General features: G+C 41.4%; 1 protein-coding gene across 1 annotated transcript in view; it reads right to left on the bottom strand.

Annotated features, from left to right (window-relative positions):
• The window catches only part of tlcd1 (TLC domain containing 1), a 51,016-nt gene that overhangs the window by 5,348 nt on the left and 27,197 nt on the right, over window positions 1-18,471 (bottom strand). The window contains exon 3 of the mRNA XM_068010477.1: window positions 10,143-10,225. Within this exon, the coding sequence (XP_067866578.1) occupies window positions 10,143-10,225 (83 nt within the window). The remainder of the gene's footprint in view (window positions 1-10,142; window positions 10,226-18,471) is intronic.

The raw sequence follows: 18,471 nt of genomic DNA, 5'->3' as shown, positions 1-18,471 counted from the left end.
TCACATTGGCAATGAGTTTGCTGGTCTCAGCCAAAATACCAGCAGGGGTGCAACATTTGCAAAGTAGTAGTGTTTATAGCAGTGGTCAGAAATGTTCAGTGTTCCGCCTGTGCTTAGTTGCAGGAAATTTTGACCCATTCACAACTTGCTGTTAGTTGAGCAGTCAGGCAGGAACAAGACTGGCCTTGTCTGTGATGCATCCTACAATTGAATATTAGCCCATCAACAAGGCCTACAAATGAAAGGGGGTGAGCAACTGTTGGAAACCCCAGCGAAAGCCAATGCCTTCAGGAGAATATGTGAAAAAACTGTGATTTTTTTTTTAAAATCTAAAAGCAACGCAGCTGTAGACACACTGTACATAAATACATAGTTTTTTTTCCCTTGGGGTGTACCAAATCAGCTTGAGCTGCAGTAACTGTCTTGCCTCCCCTGGGGGATCTTGCTATCAGCTGAGGGGGAGGGAAGACATTTACTTCTCTGTTCTTTCAGAATCAGCAATGCTGCAGTCTGGGGCTCTGGCTCTTTGTGATGGGTTGCCACCTCCAATTCTGCACTGGATACTCAAGGCTCTCCTTGCCCTCCCGTGCCTGCTTATTGCTCTTGAGCAGCTTCTTAATGCTCACCCGGCTATGCTACAAAGTCTGGCCGCTCTTCCCATTCTTCTATGGATTTTTACTACCTTGTTCTGGTCCCTGCTTTTTGCGAAGGCTGAAGGGAGGGGCTTCTACAGAGGGTAACAGATCACAAAAAAAATAAAAATTCATTTAATGTTAGATGCTTTTTAATCCTCTAATGATAGACAGGGTTTGAATATCCCTTTGTCATATAGGGCCTTTTGGAAAAGCTTTCAAAGTTAAGATTTTAGGTAAAAAGCACTTAAGATATTGGATTTTTCCCCCTAGCACTTGGACATAAATTATTGCATGGGCGGAGCACATAAATGAAAAACACACTGAGATACATGACCGTAATGCAGTTTGCCCAATATTTCATCTGTTCATTTAAAGGGACAGAAAGTCTGGTGGGCTTTGTTACGGATGTGCTATCTTGCCGCTATATCTCCACGACAGAGGCATTGGAACCCAGTCTGTAATTAGGGGACGTAAAAGCATCTAGTATTAAGCGGATTCTGTGTTTTTTAAAAATTAGTTTTTGGGATGTGGGCAACACTGGCAAGGCACCATTTTTTGCCCTGAGGGCATTAGGAGTCAATTACATCGTACGGGACTGGAGTCTTATGTAGGCCTGACCTGGTAGGGGTGGCAGGTTCTCTTCCCTGAAGGACACCAGTGAACCAGTCAGGTTATGATGACAATCCAGCAACTTTCATGGTCACGACACAATTATTTCATTCAATTTTACAATTTGCCATGGTGGGATTAGAACAGATGACCTTTGGGTTGCTGGTCCAGTAGCATACAACAGTGGCCCCATTTATTGTTCAGGATTATAAGAATAAAAATTCATTAAGGATGTCTTTACTATTTTTTCACCCTTGAAATATCAAGCTTTAAGCTAATTGCCAGGGAGAAACGCAATGAACCTTGTAACAGTTAACTTATTAAGGAAGTTTTAAAAAAATTATCAGTAAGCTAAACTTTACTGGAGTCCAAGATTACTATGATTTGGTTCCCTTATCTGCCATCCTCCTCATTGTTCCTCTTTCTGAATGGGCATCTCTTTTTTCTGCCAAAAGTGGAGGAAATATGTTACCAATCAGTCAGCATCTGAAAGTTTGGGTGCAACCCTTCATTAGAAAACTGCATTCTGATGTAAAGCCCACTCAAAGACTAAATTATCCATGTCTTTGAGATGGTGACCTACACAGCATTCTCAGTCTTATTGCACATTTTAGCATTTTCATTTCTGACATTTTTATTCACCATCCTTTTTTTCCCCTCATTGTCAAGACATTATCAATCAAATTGTAGCACCACAAAAGATGGAAAGCATGTAATTTTGGCTGACAGTCAGATTATATTTGCACAGTAGATTGGAAAAATCTGAATTAAACAGTTGCCTTTTAAATAAATTTGCCAGTTAAAGTGCTGTTGCGAGGCAGGGGTGTGCTGCAGTGAGATGGTCAGACATTGGAGTAACTTGGGTTCAGTAGGGGCTGAACAATGGTGACAGTGTGATACTAACAGCAACAATTTAAAGCTATAGTACCACAGACAGTACAGTTCTGTACCACTGTCCTATTCATCTACGCAGCCTTAGCCATGTCATGCAGCTGGGCTCTATAGGAACACAATTGACTTTTTAGTTAAATGCTGCAGGGATGTGTAGCATTTGAAGCATGCTGCTGTTTATTTTCTCCATTTTTACCCTGCCTCCTTCAATGCACTCTCATTAGCAAAATTGTCAGGTATTTAGATTTGTATTGTGTGCGTGTTTAGGACCAGTCTTTGTTAACATAGGTAATTGGATACAGTGGATTGATCCAAATTATTCCAAATTTGGTAGAGAAATATGTATTAGCATTATTAACTATTTGTAATCTATGATTTTGCTTTTAGATACTTTTTGGACAAATAGATTTTTGTTTAACAGTGTCATGACATGCATGTCAATTAAAGGAAGCACCAACTCTATAATTAAGTAACATGAAGTACCCAATGGTAAAGATTAACTTTGTTTAACCCATTAACATTCACTTCTAAAATGTTCATATTTGGGGCTCAATCATGGACTCCTATTATCCTCGATTTGTTCTGTGCAGATGCATATCTTGTCTGGAACTTAATATATTGTACATTTAATCTATGGAACCAGTATGTCATTCTTGGAATACTACAGTTGCTCTCTGGAACATATCTCATTGAAACATAAGATTCTAAAGGGGCTGGATAGGGTAGACACAGAGATTATTTCGGCTGGTCATGGAATCTAAAACACAGGGGCACAATCTCAGGATAAGGGGCCAATCATTTAGGACTGAGACGAAGAGAAATTACTTCACTGAAAGGGTTGTGAATCTTTGGAATTCTCTACCCAAGAGGGTTGTGGATGCTCCGTTGTTGAATGCATTTAAGGCTGGGATAGACAAATTTTTCATCTCTCAGGAAATCGAGGGGTATGGTGAGCAGGCGGGAAAGTGGAGTTGAATCGTAAGATCAGCCATGATATTTGAATGGCGGAGCAGGCTTGATGGGCCATATGGTCTATGCTGGCTCCTATTTCTTGTGTTCTATAGATCCTCCATTTGCCATGTTCAGTCTGTACAATCCTCTTAGAACCCTATATATTTTACATTTACTCTGTGGAGCCTGTATGTCCTCTGTGGAACTTGACATATCTTCCATTTTACAGCAATGAAGCAGATCCTCTTGGGTTATGAGAGCCAAAACGATTCCCTTTCACCATGTTCAGTACCCACTTAGGTGCCTGTGTAATCTATTTTCATAATCTAGGTTGACTTTAATGGTAAAGAAAATTGAGCGGCATGTAAAATAGGCTGCTGATTTGCTATTGCCCAGTTTGTGCTACTGCCAAAGAATAATTTCACCCCCACTTACTCTTTCAAACAATACGGAATCACTGACAGCATTAAAAATGCTGCTATTTTAAGTATACAATGGCTTCATAAGATTTATGTGTAAATGTATATCTGTTTATACAGTAGTGTTTGGAAAATATGCCCAAGGTCTTGTCTGAATTAGTAACAGAGATGCTTCCTTAACAACCAGATTCTGACACTAGCAATTAAGCAACTGGTTAGATGAAGACTGCAACAATAACAACTTGCATTTACGTAGCATCTTCAATATAGTGTTTTCCAATATAAATTGCTGACTAGCCACAACAGAGGTGATGACAACACTATTTTAACCACATGCACTAATTTTAATAGAAAATGTTTTTTGTACACAGTACAGGTAAATGCATGCATTTATGTGATAAACATCAACCACCATTCCGTAACCAAGGAAGTAAAGCACTCACAATTGCCAAAAATACCCATATAACTAGATTTTCATCTTAATGATTTACAAACACATGCACAAAAAGGTTAAAGAAGACATGTGTACGCAGTTGGAATATGACTATTGAGATTACATGCCCACTGACAGTAACAATTACTCATTTTTTATTTACTAATGTGAGATGCAATCTGGTTTTCCAATTAGCCACTTGTGGCTAGTACCTAATGTAATGGGCAACACTGCTTTAACATAGAAAAATGTACTAAGGCCCTTTGCAGAGATGTAAAACAGACACCTAGCCAAAGAGGAAATAATAGGAAGGATAAACATGTGCTCAAGGAAGTGTGTTTTTATGGATGGTTTTAAAAACAGAGAGGGAAGTGGAAAGGCAGAGGGATTTAAGGGAAGACATTGCAGAACATGGGGCTAAGAAGTCTTAAGACATGGTTGCTAATGGTGGGGCGTGGGAGGGAGCAGCACAAGAGGCCAGACAACTAGAGTTTGGGGGTTTCTGTGGGGGCACCCAACGGAGGGGGCGGGGGGAGAGCGGGTGCTGGGTTGCTTGTTATAGCGCTGGAAGAGGTTTCAGCAAGAGAGAGACTTGGCCGTGAAGGGATTGATCAGAGCAGCTACAAATAAAGTTTTAAACCTTATAAAGATATATTCTCTGTTTTACTCAATCTCAGAATACAGTGCAGTGACCGCCACCCCCCCCCCCCCTCAAAAAATAATTCTAATGACAACTTTATACCAATTGGGTTAAAGAGTGATTAAATAATGGTCTTAAACGTTTGTGTCTCGACAATGCCTCTCAATTCAGTAAAATGAACAGACTGAAGATTGGGTTTGGCATAGCTGTGATCTCCTAACAAGCACAGCCGGCATATGAAGCTTCCTATTAATAGTGCAAACTGAAAAAAAATCCCTACAGTAAACAATTAAATTACCTCTGTTAATCCAATTCAGCCAGTTCAGATTGGGACCAGTGCTACAACATAGGAACAGAAACAGGCCATTCAGCCCTTCATGTCTGTTCTGCCATTTAGTGAGCTCATGGCTAATCTGCATCCTATCTCCATCCACCCGCCTAGGCATCATATCCCTTAATACCCTTGGCAAGCAGGCTTCTTCAGCCCAGATCAGTATCTAATTGCTATTCTTGCTACTTGATGTTCATTCGGTTAAAGAGTAGAAAGGAAAGCCTGTTAAGACTCAGACATCAAGTAAACTTGTCTAATATTACCAGTCAGTTTTGATACCAGTAAAGGACACCAACCTTTAATATCTTTATTCCGGTTTGCAGCATGTTGCAATTTCTATTTCTCACAACATAACCCCAAATTATTGCATTTTAATTACATCCAGGCTAGCTGCATGTAGTAAGCACATACATGGAGCAAACCTATTGTGCTTTAACACCACACCATACTTAGTCAGACAGGCACGTAGAATAAACCTGCTGTTTTATGACATCGCTGTAATAATTAAAGAAAACAGTCAACAAAGACCCTGAGCCATCTAAGGTTAATTGATGTATAATGCACCAATTAACTACAGATGTCTTTGGCCCTTTGATGATTGCCATCCCATATTTTGTTGAACTAGCTGAAGGCATGTCTCCACCAGAAATAGCAACATATAATCAGAATACTAGCATATTATTCACATTTTAGAGATATTGCATCTATTTCCTAATAAGAACCCACCCTACCAGTCAATAGTTGCATTACTCCTCTTTGCAACTCATTGTTTTAATTGTATATAATTTCTGGTCCTCCTCAATGGTCTGCCATAATAACTGGAAAAATACCAAATGCTTTAGAATTTTATTTCACTTTTTTAAAAAACCATGACCTTGAAATATTGCAGTGCAAATATCAGCTCAATGCATTGGTATAAACTCCTCTATTTGCTAGTTGAATATAGCAGCTAGTCTGTTAATTATAAACAGGTTAATGCTTCTGCTAAAACAGCAGACCAAATAAATTCAACTAATCTCAAGGCTGAAGCATTCCTCATTTCAGAAAGATGCCCCAGAATACATACAGTGCAAAGGAGAAAAAGAATCAGCACTGAGTTGTGGGGAGGAACTGGCAGATATTTAGGTTTTTTTGGAAAGGAGTAAGGGCAGAATCAAGTCTAAGATATTAATGCGTAGAGGGTGATTTTTCCCAGTGCTATGATCCTAGTGGGAGCTTTGCCCTCTGAAAGCACATATCAGAGATATCAGTGCAAGCCATACCTGATTTTCAGACCATTTAAAATGTGGTTGGAGAATAATGCACAGCCAGTACCAGAATTCCTGTCTTTGCTCTCAGTGGGCAAGGCTCACCACTAGGTGCATACAATGAAATTACCCCAGGCATTTAGAATCTTAATATTTGCACAACATAATTTCAAAGGCTAAAGATTGGCATCGGTTTATCTATTTTGCCCTCAATGGCATTATATCTTGCTGCTTTTAAATTAGTCCCTTGCTCTTTTAGATGATGACAGAAATAGTATTGTTCACAATTGTACTAATAGCACAAGGGCGTATGTACTAAATAGCCTTTTCATTCATCTACAGTGCATGAAACAAAATGGTTTTACTGTTCTCTAGCGATTTCTTCAATGTCTTGCTGAGGGCTGATTGTCATTATGTAAATTTATCTGCAGCCTGGTTGATCTGTAACATTCCAGTCTGCAGTGATCTTATGATTAACCTACATACTAATGTTAAAATTTACATGACAGATTGTCAACAACTTAACCAGCCAAAGCCTAAAAATAAACTTCAGACACATATCCAAACCTTTTATTGCAGCAATGAAATACTGTATTTAGAATGCTAATGTTTATCATACTGATTTGTAAGTCATATGACTGAGAGTACTGAATTTTAGAGCACTAAAATTCTGGCAATTGTAATATTTTAATGTTTTATCATTTTTTCTCGAGCATTGCTGAAGAAAGAGACATGCTATCAAAGCTTTTCATCTTGCACTGATCAGGGCAGACGCAAGAATGCCACATTTCAAAGGCAGCAACAACTTATACTGCATGAGAAAAGGATGCTGATTGGTCGAGACGTTACCATGGAGAATGCACCAGGGAACTATTGTCCCCCACGCTTTTGTTTAATTCAAAAATGGCGCAATACCTGGACATGTTCCTTTTGCCTGCAGATGACATGTCCCTGTGTATGAATACATGTAGCTTCCAGCAAGCGTAAGTGAGCCACTTTGCGAGCCCAACTGATAATCTTCAATTGGTTGTTAGTGTAATTCTTAGCACACTCGAGATTGTTCAGTAAGTGCTGCCCAATTGTGGAATCACAGCTAACGTTAGACATTGTGTTCTGAGTTTTGCAAGTACGGTCTGGTTGAGTATGGTCAGTGCTCTGCCTATTGCGAACAGCCAAAGGGACGTGCTGTTTGATACGATCCACCAGTTGTTGGGACATACGGCTTACGTACCTGGCATCGTGCCAGCACTCTAATTCATATACCACATCACTCATTTGTATGGTAGGCAGAAGGTTTGGCTTGATGGCAGCATCCTGTTAGTGGAGAATACCACTTGTGTTGTTACTGCACAGTAGCAGTTTGAAGCAGCTAGCTTCACCTGTTGCTCAAATTACCAGTTTAAGATTATCAATCGGGCTCGCAATGTGGCTCACTTACACTTGCTAAACGCTACATATATTCATATGCAGGGACCTCTCCCCTGCAGGCAAAAGGAACATGTCCAGGCATTGCACCTTTTTGAACAAAAGAAAAGAGTGGGGACAGTAGTCCCCTGGTGCATTCTGCATGGCAATGCCTCCACCAGAGATGACTTGCCAACCAATGAGCATCCTTTTCTCAAGCAGTATAAACTGTTGCTCCCTTTGAAATTTGGCATTCTTGCGTCTGTCTTAATAAGTGCAACACGAAAAGCTTCGACAATATGTCTTTTTCAGCAATACTCAAATTTCTTTCTCTGTCATGTATATCAAGTCTGTTACTTGTCATGACCACTGAGCCAAAGGCCTGTTTCTTTTTCCTGATTATTAGTTAAGTGTTTTAAGTCTGGTGTTTTCCTCCTTTCTAATTGCCACTGGAATTATTCACCAATTATAATCTGCATAACCACTCTCCCAAATTTCAAATCTATCACAATCACATTTCAGCAAAAAGAAATTCCAAGATAGAGTGCCTCATGCATAACAATATGAACAGGCTGAAAGCAACATTTATCATTTAACAGGCACATACAACATTCACATAAAATGTGCACTCACTCTGCCCCTCCCTTCCTGCCACCCACCATCCTCCACAAACTACACAATCTACTCTACCAGGTTTCTGAACATACTAGATTCCAAATACACCCTTCCCCCACCAGAGTACATCTGGCCCTCCCAGACTATAATTTACAGGAACGACCGCCAAGGAGCCAGCACACGCCCATGAGTCTCTCTGCTGGATTATGACTACAGTTTCAAGGAGCATTTCCAAGTTCACTCTCCCCATCATGAGGTTATTAAAAGGGGAGGGGGGGAACCCGCAAATGCAGGCTATCCTCCCTCCCAATTACTCTGAGCTTTCTTTCCACATGGACTACACCCTCCTCCTAATTTTTCAATCTTTTTTTTACTGCAGCCCATTCCCCTCCTCCACCAGTCCATACTGCCCCTGCCCCGCCCCTTCCCCCCCCCCCCACCCCACCCCACCCCAAGCAGCAGTGCAGACACTGCAGAAAATAGCAGGCAAAAGGTGTCTCAAAAAGAAATGACAGATAAAAAGAGCAAGGAAGAGAAAACAGGGAGGGGCAATGGAAAAGAGCATTTTTACAGCCACGCAATGCGATGTGGGTGGTTCCCACTGTTCAACTCCCCACCTGACTGCAGCAAGTGTAATTTTATTAGAGTTTAGTTCCTTGGTGTTTTATTTTTCAAATAAGCAGACAGCGACAGGTTTTCTTATAGTTTTAAGAGCAGAAAATCAATTGTTTATTGATCAATACACCTCACACCAAAATTGTCGCAACCGCATCCACTCACGCATTCGCTCGCATGTGCGCACACACACATGGATACACACACAAATGAAGCCCCAGAAAGAGAAGGGAAAAAGGAATGTTACTTTTAGTGGGGGGAGGTCACAATAAACCTGTTGGATTTTCTTGAAAATCAAGTTCTCGGTGGGTGCAGGCTTCAGATGATTGTAGATTTCTCTCTTGATCGAAGGTTCAGTTGAAGACCGTGGGTTACTTCTAGTTCTCACTGCTGTATAATGTAGATGTAGGATTCTGCAGCAGGGCACATGCCTTTGAGCTTGGCTGGAACACAAGCGATTAGGATATTGCTTCTCTCTCTGGCTGTCTTTTTTTTAAGAAGTAAAACTGTGTCACCTCTCACCTCCTGGTAGGAGACATTCTCATCTCTTCCTCATGGTGATCTCACAATGGCTACTTCACATCTTCTTTGTTTCAGGAGAAGACATTCACTTCTGGAATGTTTTTAGGATGGGGTGCAATTGACAGCTCTTAGCTTTGAAGATTTGTCATTTGTCTTTGTCAGACATTTTGAATACACAAAGAGCCAATCCCTTTTTCTTTGGTGGCCATTTTGGACCATTGTTTGCTTTCAAAATAAAGGTTCATTTTTTAAAAGACAAAGTCAGTTTTTCATAACTCTTCAAGTTAGTCCATAATTTGTATCATCGCACTTCCGGTGTGCGTGACTAGTGTATTGAGTGTGGGCAAGGAGAAGGACCAATGCCCCATTGTTGGGGATGGTGCAGAGAGAGAAATTGTTGATGGGAGGGAGACATCCACTTAAAGCAGGGAAGGGGGCCAAGAGAGAAAGAGACACACAAGCAGTGGTGGTGCAGGAAGATAAAGGGACAGAAACCATGTTGTGGGATGAGACGGTAAAAGGAATGGTTGAAAAATTGTGTGCTGCATTCTCCCTGATTTTGGATATGTGCCTTTGGCAGACAAGGTTTCCCACTGACAGTGTGACTCATAAAATTAGCCCCTGTTTTGCAACAGTAGATATTGCTGTCAGTTGCTATAACAACTGATACTTTCTCAATATTGAGCATGAGTGCAGACTAAAACCTAGTATTAGTGCTTTCACAGAACTGATTTACCCTTCCAACATAATTTACTTCAAAAAGTACAAATTTTAAACTTAAAAGCTGATCTGAATTTCTATGTGGTATATAAATTACACAGTATAATTACCAACGTATGGTGCAACAGGAACTCCCATGATGCTCTAGACTGGCCATTCATGATGATATCAGCCACATCTTGGATAAAATAACCTGGAAGGAACAGTTCAAAAAGCTATTAATTTATTATTTAAAAGCCACTGAGGACGAGAGCTGCAAAATACTTTCTCGAATAGTTGGATCATGAGGAAACTGAATGGTTTAAGAAATTAGATGCAAAAATGTTGCCCACCCACTGGTTTAGTGAGTAGGTTCACCACCTGGTGAGATCAAAAGGCCAGGAAGCCCCAGGCTTGAACATGCACTGAGTTAGCTGATCACAGCCTGGGTGGCAGTACAGTTTGCTACAGCTGGCCCCAGTGCTACTTGAGATGGGGAATGAAGAGGACGAGCACAAATGGCTGGAGCTGCTGTCTCTGATAGATGCCCAGTGACTTGGCTGGGAGTCGACAACTGTGAAGACAGGACTGCCTTGCCTCTAGTGATTGAATAATCTGCCATTGCTCACTGTGCAGGCTGGTAGAATAGGAATCACCATTTGTACATTATTTACAGTCTTCTAGAAAAAGAGGAAGAAGGACCCAAATCAGATCAGACAGCCCCAAACTTCAGTAACAGTAATAGTTGAAATCTCTCCAGTTTGATTAATGCAATAACAACTACTAGCTATATTTATATAATGCCTTTAACGTAATAAAACGTCCCAAGGCACTGCACAGGATCATTATAAAACAAAGCATGACACCGAGCCATAAAAGGAGTTATTAGGTCTTATGACCAAAAGCTTTAAGGAGTCTCTTAAGAGGAAAGCGAGGTGGAGAAGTGTAGGGAAGGTATTCCAGAGCTTGGGGCCTTGGCAACTGAAGACACAGCCACCAACAGTAGAGCAATTAAAATCAGGGATGCACAAGAAGCCAGAATTAGAGGAGCGCAGATATCTTGGAGGGTTGTGGGGCTGGAGGAGATTACAGAGATAGGGAGGGGCGAGGCCATGGAGAGAATTGAAAATATGGATGAGAATTTTAAAGTCAAGATGTTGCTTGGCCGGGAGCCAATGCAAATGTATTTTATTTGTGTACTCGGCATTTGGGCTGCTCCTTGAATTTTTAGTATTCTGGATTAAATTACATTTGAGCCAGAGTTAGAAAGCGAGAACTTGCATTTGTACAGCACATTATCATCACGTCTACAGGGAGTCCATAAGTATTTCAGTACCAGTGATTTCTTTTTGAAATGTAGTGACTGTTGTTTTGTAGGCAAACGTAGCACACAGCAAATCTGCACACAGCAAGGTCCCACAAACAGCAAATATATAAAGGACCAGATTAACTGTTTATGGTGATGTTGGTTGAGGGAAAAATGTTGTTCATGGCATCAGGAGAACTCCCTGCTCTATTTTAATATGTACTAAGGGATCTCTTACGTCTGCTTAATTGGCAGATAGTTTAACATCTCATCTGAAAAGTAGCATTTCTGCTAATGCAGCACTCTCTCAGTATTCCACTGAAGTGTTAGCTAACATTCCCTCTACTTGTAGCAATCTGGAATGTACCGCACAGTGCAATAAACAGCCTGCACACAACAAAGAAATATTAGAGGGAGCATTGGTGTTAGCTAGAATATGGGCCTACACATAGTAGAACGTGAGTATGAATGGCAGCACAGGGCTTGAGTGTGCTAACTCCCAAAGTCAAACAACCTAATACAAACTATGGAGGAAAGTGGCCTTTTGGTCAGGTACTGGAAGGAATTTTAGTGATTTTTGTGGCATATTTCAATCATTCTCAAATAACAATTTACCTAGCTTGGCAGTTCTGGGAGCAACATTATCTTGGCACATACTTGGCTTTTTATTTATTTAGAGATACAGCACTGAAACAGGCCCTTCGGCCCACGAAGTCTGTGCTGACCAACAACCACCCATTTATATTAACCCTACATTAATCCCATATTCCCTACCACCTATCTATACTAAGGGCAATTTACAATGGCCAATTTACCTATCACCTACAAGTCTTTGGCCGTGGGAGGAAACCAGAGCACCCGGCAAAAACCCATGCGGTCACAGGGAGAACTTGCAAACTCCGCACAGGCAGTACCCAGAATTGAACCCGGGTCCTTGGAGCTGTGGGGCTGCGGTGCTAACCACTGCGCCACTGTGCCGCCTTGTGGAAAGATTTCACTTTGTGGAAATGTATCTGACATTGTCATCAGATTGCTGAGGTTACGCTGCGCATTCAAGAGGAATGCTGAAAATGTGGCTGAGGAACAAAAACAATATAAAAGAAAATAAAAAAGTACCAGAATCATCATTTTAAAAATATCTGCAAGCATGGGCTGTTTTAGCCTTTGTACATTAGTACAAAGTGATGCATATTAAGCTTAAAAGTCTTCATTCATAACCTTGACCTACCAAAAATTTCCATTGGTGATTTTCAGCCATTGGGTTGGTTTGGGTCAAAGAACATTGCCAGGGTTATTAGATATCCTCGGAGCTCTTGGCCCAGAATCTGCCAAAAATCTCTCCAGCTGCTGTAATTGCTGTATCTCACTTGGGGGAGCAGACACCTTCTCCAATCCAGTGTAGAACTCCTATTTGTCATGGACTCTCGAATACCACGTTTCCCAGTCTCCTTCTCTCCATTCTGGCACTGACTGTTCCATATGATGCTTGGGTGTCTGGCTGATGCTGTAGCTCACATTGGGGGTGCACACTCATCTGCTTCTGGCCTGGCCCTAATCTCCTGTCTGTCCTGGATTCGTTAGGATCGCTCTCCTGCTCTCTCCTCTTTAACTTTCTTCTCACCAACAACTTTGCTTTCAGAGATGCTCCAAATTAGAGCAGGTCTGTTTCCCAAACATGAAATTGTTTTATATAGGTGATGTGTGCGGTGGCAATGATATTCAGAGTGGGGGTCGACTTGCATATTGCAGTGCTTGACAGCAGCACTGACTCTGCTCAAAATCATGTATCAGAAAATCGGGCGTATTGTTAATCCGACAGGTAAAGTGCGAGGCCTCATATTCTGAACCATCCAGGCCAGCAATAAGGCTCCAGGCCACTGGCAGAACCTCCATGAGTATTTATTGCAGTATGAATGTTTCAGACTGCCAACAGATTGAGGAAATTAAAAGAACAGACAATTTCCAAGAAATTATGTCTGGCTGAACATTTCCCAAAACGACTGAATGTAGCTCTGGAAGATCCAGTTCTCCCATAAAATCACTATTGCACAGAAAGTTTTGTAGAAGCATATTTACTGCATTTCTGTATATTTCCTGTCATTCTATGACTCTTTTAACATAGTTTGAAGGAATTTTTACATATAACCCAAGAACAATCAACAAACTGTTCAACAATATTTGTTTGTCTTTGTGAGGTCATTCATTGTAATGCTGAGATTACCATAAACTAGTGACACATTATTTTTATGACCTCTCACCTCATATTCCCTCAACCCCATATCGCCCACTTCTCTGTCCTTCCTAAGATCCACAGACAGGACTGCCCTGGTAAATCCATCATTTCAGTCTTTTCCTGCTCCACAGAACTGATTTCTTCCTATCTCGACTCTTTTTTTCTTCCCTTGTCCAGCCTCTTCCCACCTACATCCACGACTCTTCCGATGCCATCCACCACTTTAGCAGTTTCTAGTTTCCTGGACCTAACCATCTCCTTTCCACCATAGATGTTCAATCTTTCTACACCTCCATCCCCTAACAGGATGGTCTTAGAGCTCACTGTTTCTTCCTTGAATGGATGCGCAAATAGTTCCCATCCACCACCACCTTCCTCCGCCTGGCTGAACTTGTTCTCACATTTGACAACTTCTCCTTTAACTCCACTCACTTCCTCCATATAAAAAGTGTTGCTGTGGGAACCCATACGGGTCCTAGCTATGCCTGCCTTTTTGTGGGAGATGTGCAGCATTCTTTGTTCCAGTTCTATTCAGGTCCCCTCCCTCACCTTTTTTTCCGGTACATTGATGACTGTCTCAGTGCCGTTTCAGCTCTTGCCCTGATCTGGAAAATTTAATCAACTTTGCTTCCAGTTTTCATCCTTCTCTAACTTTCACATGGTGCATCTCCGACTCTTCCCTTACCTTCCTTGACTTCTCTGTCTCTATTTCTGGCAATAGGCTAGTCACCAATATCCACTATAAACCCACTGACTCCCACAACTATCTTAACCAGACTTCCTCACATCCCACTTCCTGTAAGAATTCCATTCTCCCAGTTTCTTCGTCTCCATCGCATCTGTTCTGACGATGCAACCTTCAATATCAGCGTTTCCGATATGTCTTCCTTTTTCCTCACCCTCACTGTGGTTAGGGCCCTCGGCCATATCCGTTCCATTTTCCGCACTTCTGCTCTCACCCCTTTCCCTCCCTCCTGGAACCACAATAGGGTTCCCTTTGACCTCACCTTCGACCCACCAGCCTCCACATTCAACACATGTTCCTCTGCTATTTCTGCCACCTCCAGCATGATGCCACCACCAAACACTTCTACCCATCCCCTCTCCTTGCAGCATTGTGAAGGGACCACCCTCCATTAGACCCTGTTCCTCTCCTTCACCACCCCCAACACCCCATCCCCTTCCCATGCAAGGGCAAGAGATGGCTACAACTGACATTTTACCTCCTTCCTTCTCACCATCCAAGGTCCCAAACACTTTTTCCAGGTGCAACAGCAATTTCTTTCAATTTAGTACATTTTATTTGCTGCTCACGATGCAGTCTCCTCTACATCAGGTAGATTGGATGACTGCTTTGTGGAGCACCTCTGTTCAGTTCGCAAGTGAAGTGTGACCCTGAACTTCCAGTCACCTATCATTTTAATTATCCGCTCCACTCCCACTCTGACCTGTGTGTCTTCTGTCTCCTACACTGTTCCAATGAAGCTCAACGTAAGTTTGAGGAACAGCATCTCATCTTTCGATTAGGCACTTTACTGGACTCAACATTGAGTTAAAAATTTTAGATCATCACTATTGACTCATGAAATTCCCTGAAAGTGGCACAATTGAAAAGGTCACATGATTAGAATTAGTTAATTATATTGCTCAAAAGGACATCATTAAAAAAATTATTGCAGATCAATTCAATAGATATTAATAAGTCCTCCTGTACAGTAAGAAAGGAGAACCAATGTAAGTGGAATTTTTTAATTTAAAGGAGTATTCATTACCTCACCTGCAAAATAATAGTTATTTGTGCCATTATGCCATTTTGATGCTCCAGCAGTTTTGTAAATTATGTACTTTCGTCTGAAAGCATAGAAAACAAGCTGTTTGGGATGCTGCATTTATTTTGGTTACTATCTTCCCACTCATTCTTCTCATAGTTTGTCTTTGCATCAACTGATTTCTTCCAGAGAAAATATATTTTTTATGTAATAATTCATTCTTTCCTTCCACTATTTTTCCTAGTCCATTTTTTTTCCCCTTTTGAGAGAAGTTTATTTCAACAAGGCATTTTTAGAATTGTCTCTTTCCAAAGAAACAGGATTGCATTAGATTTAGACAGACCTCTAACAGAGAGAAAGTAGTGGCAGCTGGCAATGTGATGTGGAGAGACAGTAGTTTGAGATGGAACTGTGGGAGAGGAAGTAGTGGGAGATGGCACTGCAATGGAGCAGAAATAGTGGGAGATGGTACTCTGGGGAGGAAGAGCAAGAGGCACAGGCCTTTTGATGGGGAAGGACAGGGAATAATAGGAACTGGCACAGTAATGGAGAGGAATAGGAAGCAGCAGGAGCATCCCCTGGCCTAGACAGTCATTATCAGCAGGCATCCCACAATCTAGCCAGGAATGCTAAGACAAAATGTTGTATCCCAACTCCTACCCTTGCTGAGATCAGCTAAGCTCAACAGACTGGATATTAAACCTGGGATATATTGGGTGTTATATCACTCCTCAGTCACTGGGAGCGTGCATGTAACACAATCTTAGAAGGCACCACTTAGTTCGTCTTTTTAGCTTGCTCTTGTATACTGTGAACTTCTAAGAACAGATATAACAAACAATAATCCTAATCCACTTTTATTTTAAGTGCCACAAAAGCCACTGATGGTTAGAGGATAAACTGAATGGTGGTGTTCTTTATCATAAGCCAAGGCTACACTGAAGCTGCTGACTGATGATGAATGGTTATAGGGTCTGCAAAGAAGGGGTTCAATTGAAGATTCTGGTAATACTGAAATCTATCACAGATACAAGTCATTTTTTCTTCAGATGCATGGGGGAGTACTTCATGCTTAGATGTACTGCTGCTGTATTAATGCTTGCCTCAAATATGTTCATCTTGAATTTAGAATAGTGTAGCCAGTCTGCCACAAGATATTGAGGTGTCACAGCCCATCAGCAGAAATTTCAAAGAGAAGCCCAGAGAAGACAGAGGGTGGTGGTAGATGGAAAGTATTCAGCCTGGAGCTCGGTGACCAGTGGTGTTCCGCAGGGATCTGTTCTGGGACCTCTGTTCTTTGTGATTTTTATAAATGACTTAGATGAGGAAGTGGAAGGCTGGGTTAGTAAGTTTGCCGATGACCCAAAGGTTGCTGGAGTTGTGGATAGTGTGGAAGGCTGTTGTAGGTTGCAACGGGACATTGACAGGATGCAGAGCTGGGCTGAGAAGTGGCAGATGGAGTTCAACCTGGAAAAGTGTGAAGTGATTCATTTTGGAAGGTCGAATTTGAATGCAGAATACAGGCTTAAAGATAGGATTCTTGGCAGTGTGGAGGAACAGAGGGATCTTGGGGTCCACGTCCATAGATCCCTCAAAGTTGCCACCCAAGTTGATAGGGTTGTTAAGAAGGCGTATGGGGTGTTGGCTTTCATTAACAGGGGGATTGAGTTTAAGAGCCGTGACGTTATGCTGCAGCTCTATAAAGCCCTGGTTAGACCACACTTGGAATATTGTGTTCAGTTCTGGTCGCCTCATTATAGGAAGGATGTGGAAGCTTTAGAGAGGGTGCAGAGGAGATTTACCAGGATGCTGCCTGGACTGGAGGGCATGTCTTACGAAGAAAGGTTGAGGGAGCTAAGGCTTTTCTCATTGGAGCGAAGAAGGATGAGAGGTGACTTGATAGAGGTGTACAAGATGATGAGAGGCATAGATAGAGTGGATAGCCAGAGACTTTTTTCCCAGGGCGGAAAGGGCTATCACCAGGGGGCATAATTTTAAGGTAATTGGAGGAAGGTTTCGGGGAGATGTCAGAGGTAGGTTCTTTACACAGAGAGTGGTGGGTGCGTGGAATGCACTTCCAGCGGTGGTAGTAGAAGCAGATACATTAGGGACGTTTAAGCGACTCTTGGATAGGTACATGGATGACAGTAGAACGAAGGGTATGTAGGTAGTTTGATCTTAGAGTAGGTTAAAGGGTCGGCACAACATCGTGGGCCGAAGTGCCTGTACTGTGCTGTACTGTTCTATGTTCTAAGCCTGCATAGCATCAAGTTTAAAACAGCAAGCGAGATTTTATTCTATAATCCTATGACTTTTCATAAAATAATTTTCAAGAACAGTTAACAGGTAAGTTTTGTTAGTGATCCCAAATAAATTTGTATTTGTGTATCAACCGAACATAATTTGGATCCGAAGCTCCCTTGGGGTGAAAAGAACGGTTTTAAAATTCTTCTACTAATCAGAACATAAGAAGGTAGGAAAGTGCAGAATCTAAATGATACTGCAGACTATCTGGCCAGTCCCAAACTCAAACTCCCCTCAAGCACTCCTTTGTTATCTATTTGCTTTTCCCTTAAATGTTTCTCCGTTTATCTGCTTTCACATGTTCACCGTTGTTTGTGGTTATGGTCAAAAGACTTATTTGCATATAGGCAGATCGGTCAGCTTTGTTTACATTTCTGAATGGCTTTGTGGGTATGAAAAAGAGTTTCTTATTTTCAGCTAGATCTATCCTGTGTAGTTTTCTTTTGTATTGATTCTCTGGATGTGGGTGACAGGGGCAAGACTGAATTTATATCCTAGTTATCTTGAGAAAGTTGTTCTTGGCCACCTTCTTGAACTGCTGCAATATTGTATGAAGAACTATTGTTCTTCATGCATTTTGGGAATATCCCAGAGGCAGAAGAAAACAATTAGGTGAGCCAGAAAAAATCTGGTTAAAAATATTAGCGTAATGACAAGAAGCTTTCACACATGATTTTTAAAGTCAGTACGATTTCTCAATAGGTGTAAAAGGACAGTATACTAATACACATTTCCCCAGTCCCAAATTCTATCCCATTTCAGAGTGAAACTACATTGGCTCAGCTCTCCAGAGAGGACAAAATGCAGATTTCTTTTATAGCCTTTTTTCATTCTGCTATTATTTTAGT

This window comes from Heterodontus francisci, chromosome 30 (assembly GCF_036365525.1).
Source record: "Heterodontus francisci isolate sHetFra1 chromosome 30, sHetFra1.hap1, whole genome shotgun sequence".
Lineage (NCBI taxonomy): Eukaryota > Metazoa > Chordata > Chondrichthyes > Heterodontiformes > Heterodontidae > Heterodontus > Heterodontus francisci.
The sequence above is the reverse complement of the archived record's forward strand: the minus strand, read 5'-3'. Positions and strand labels throughout refer to the sequence as shown.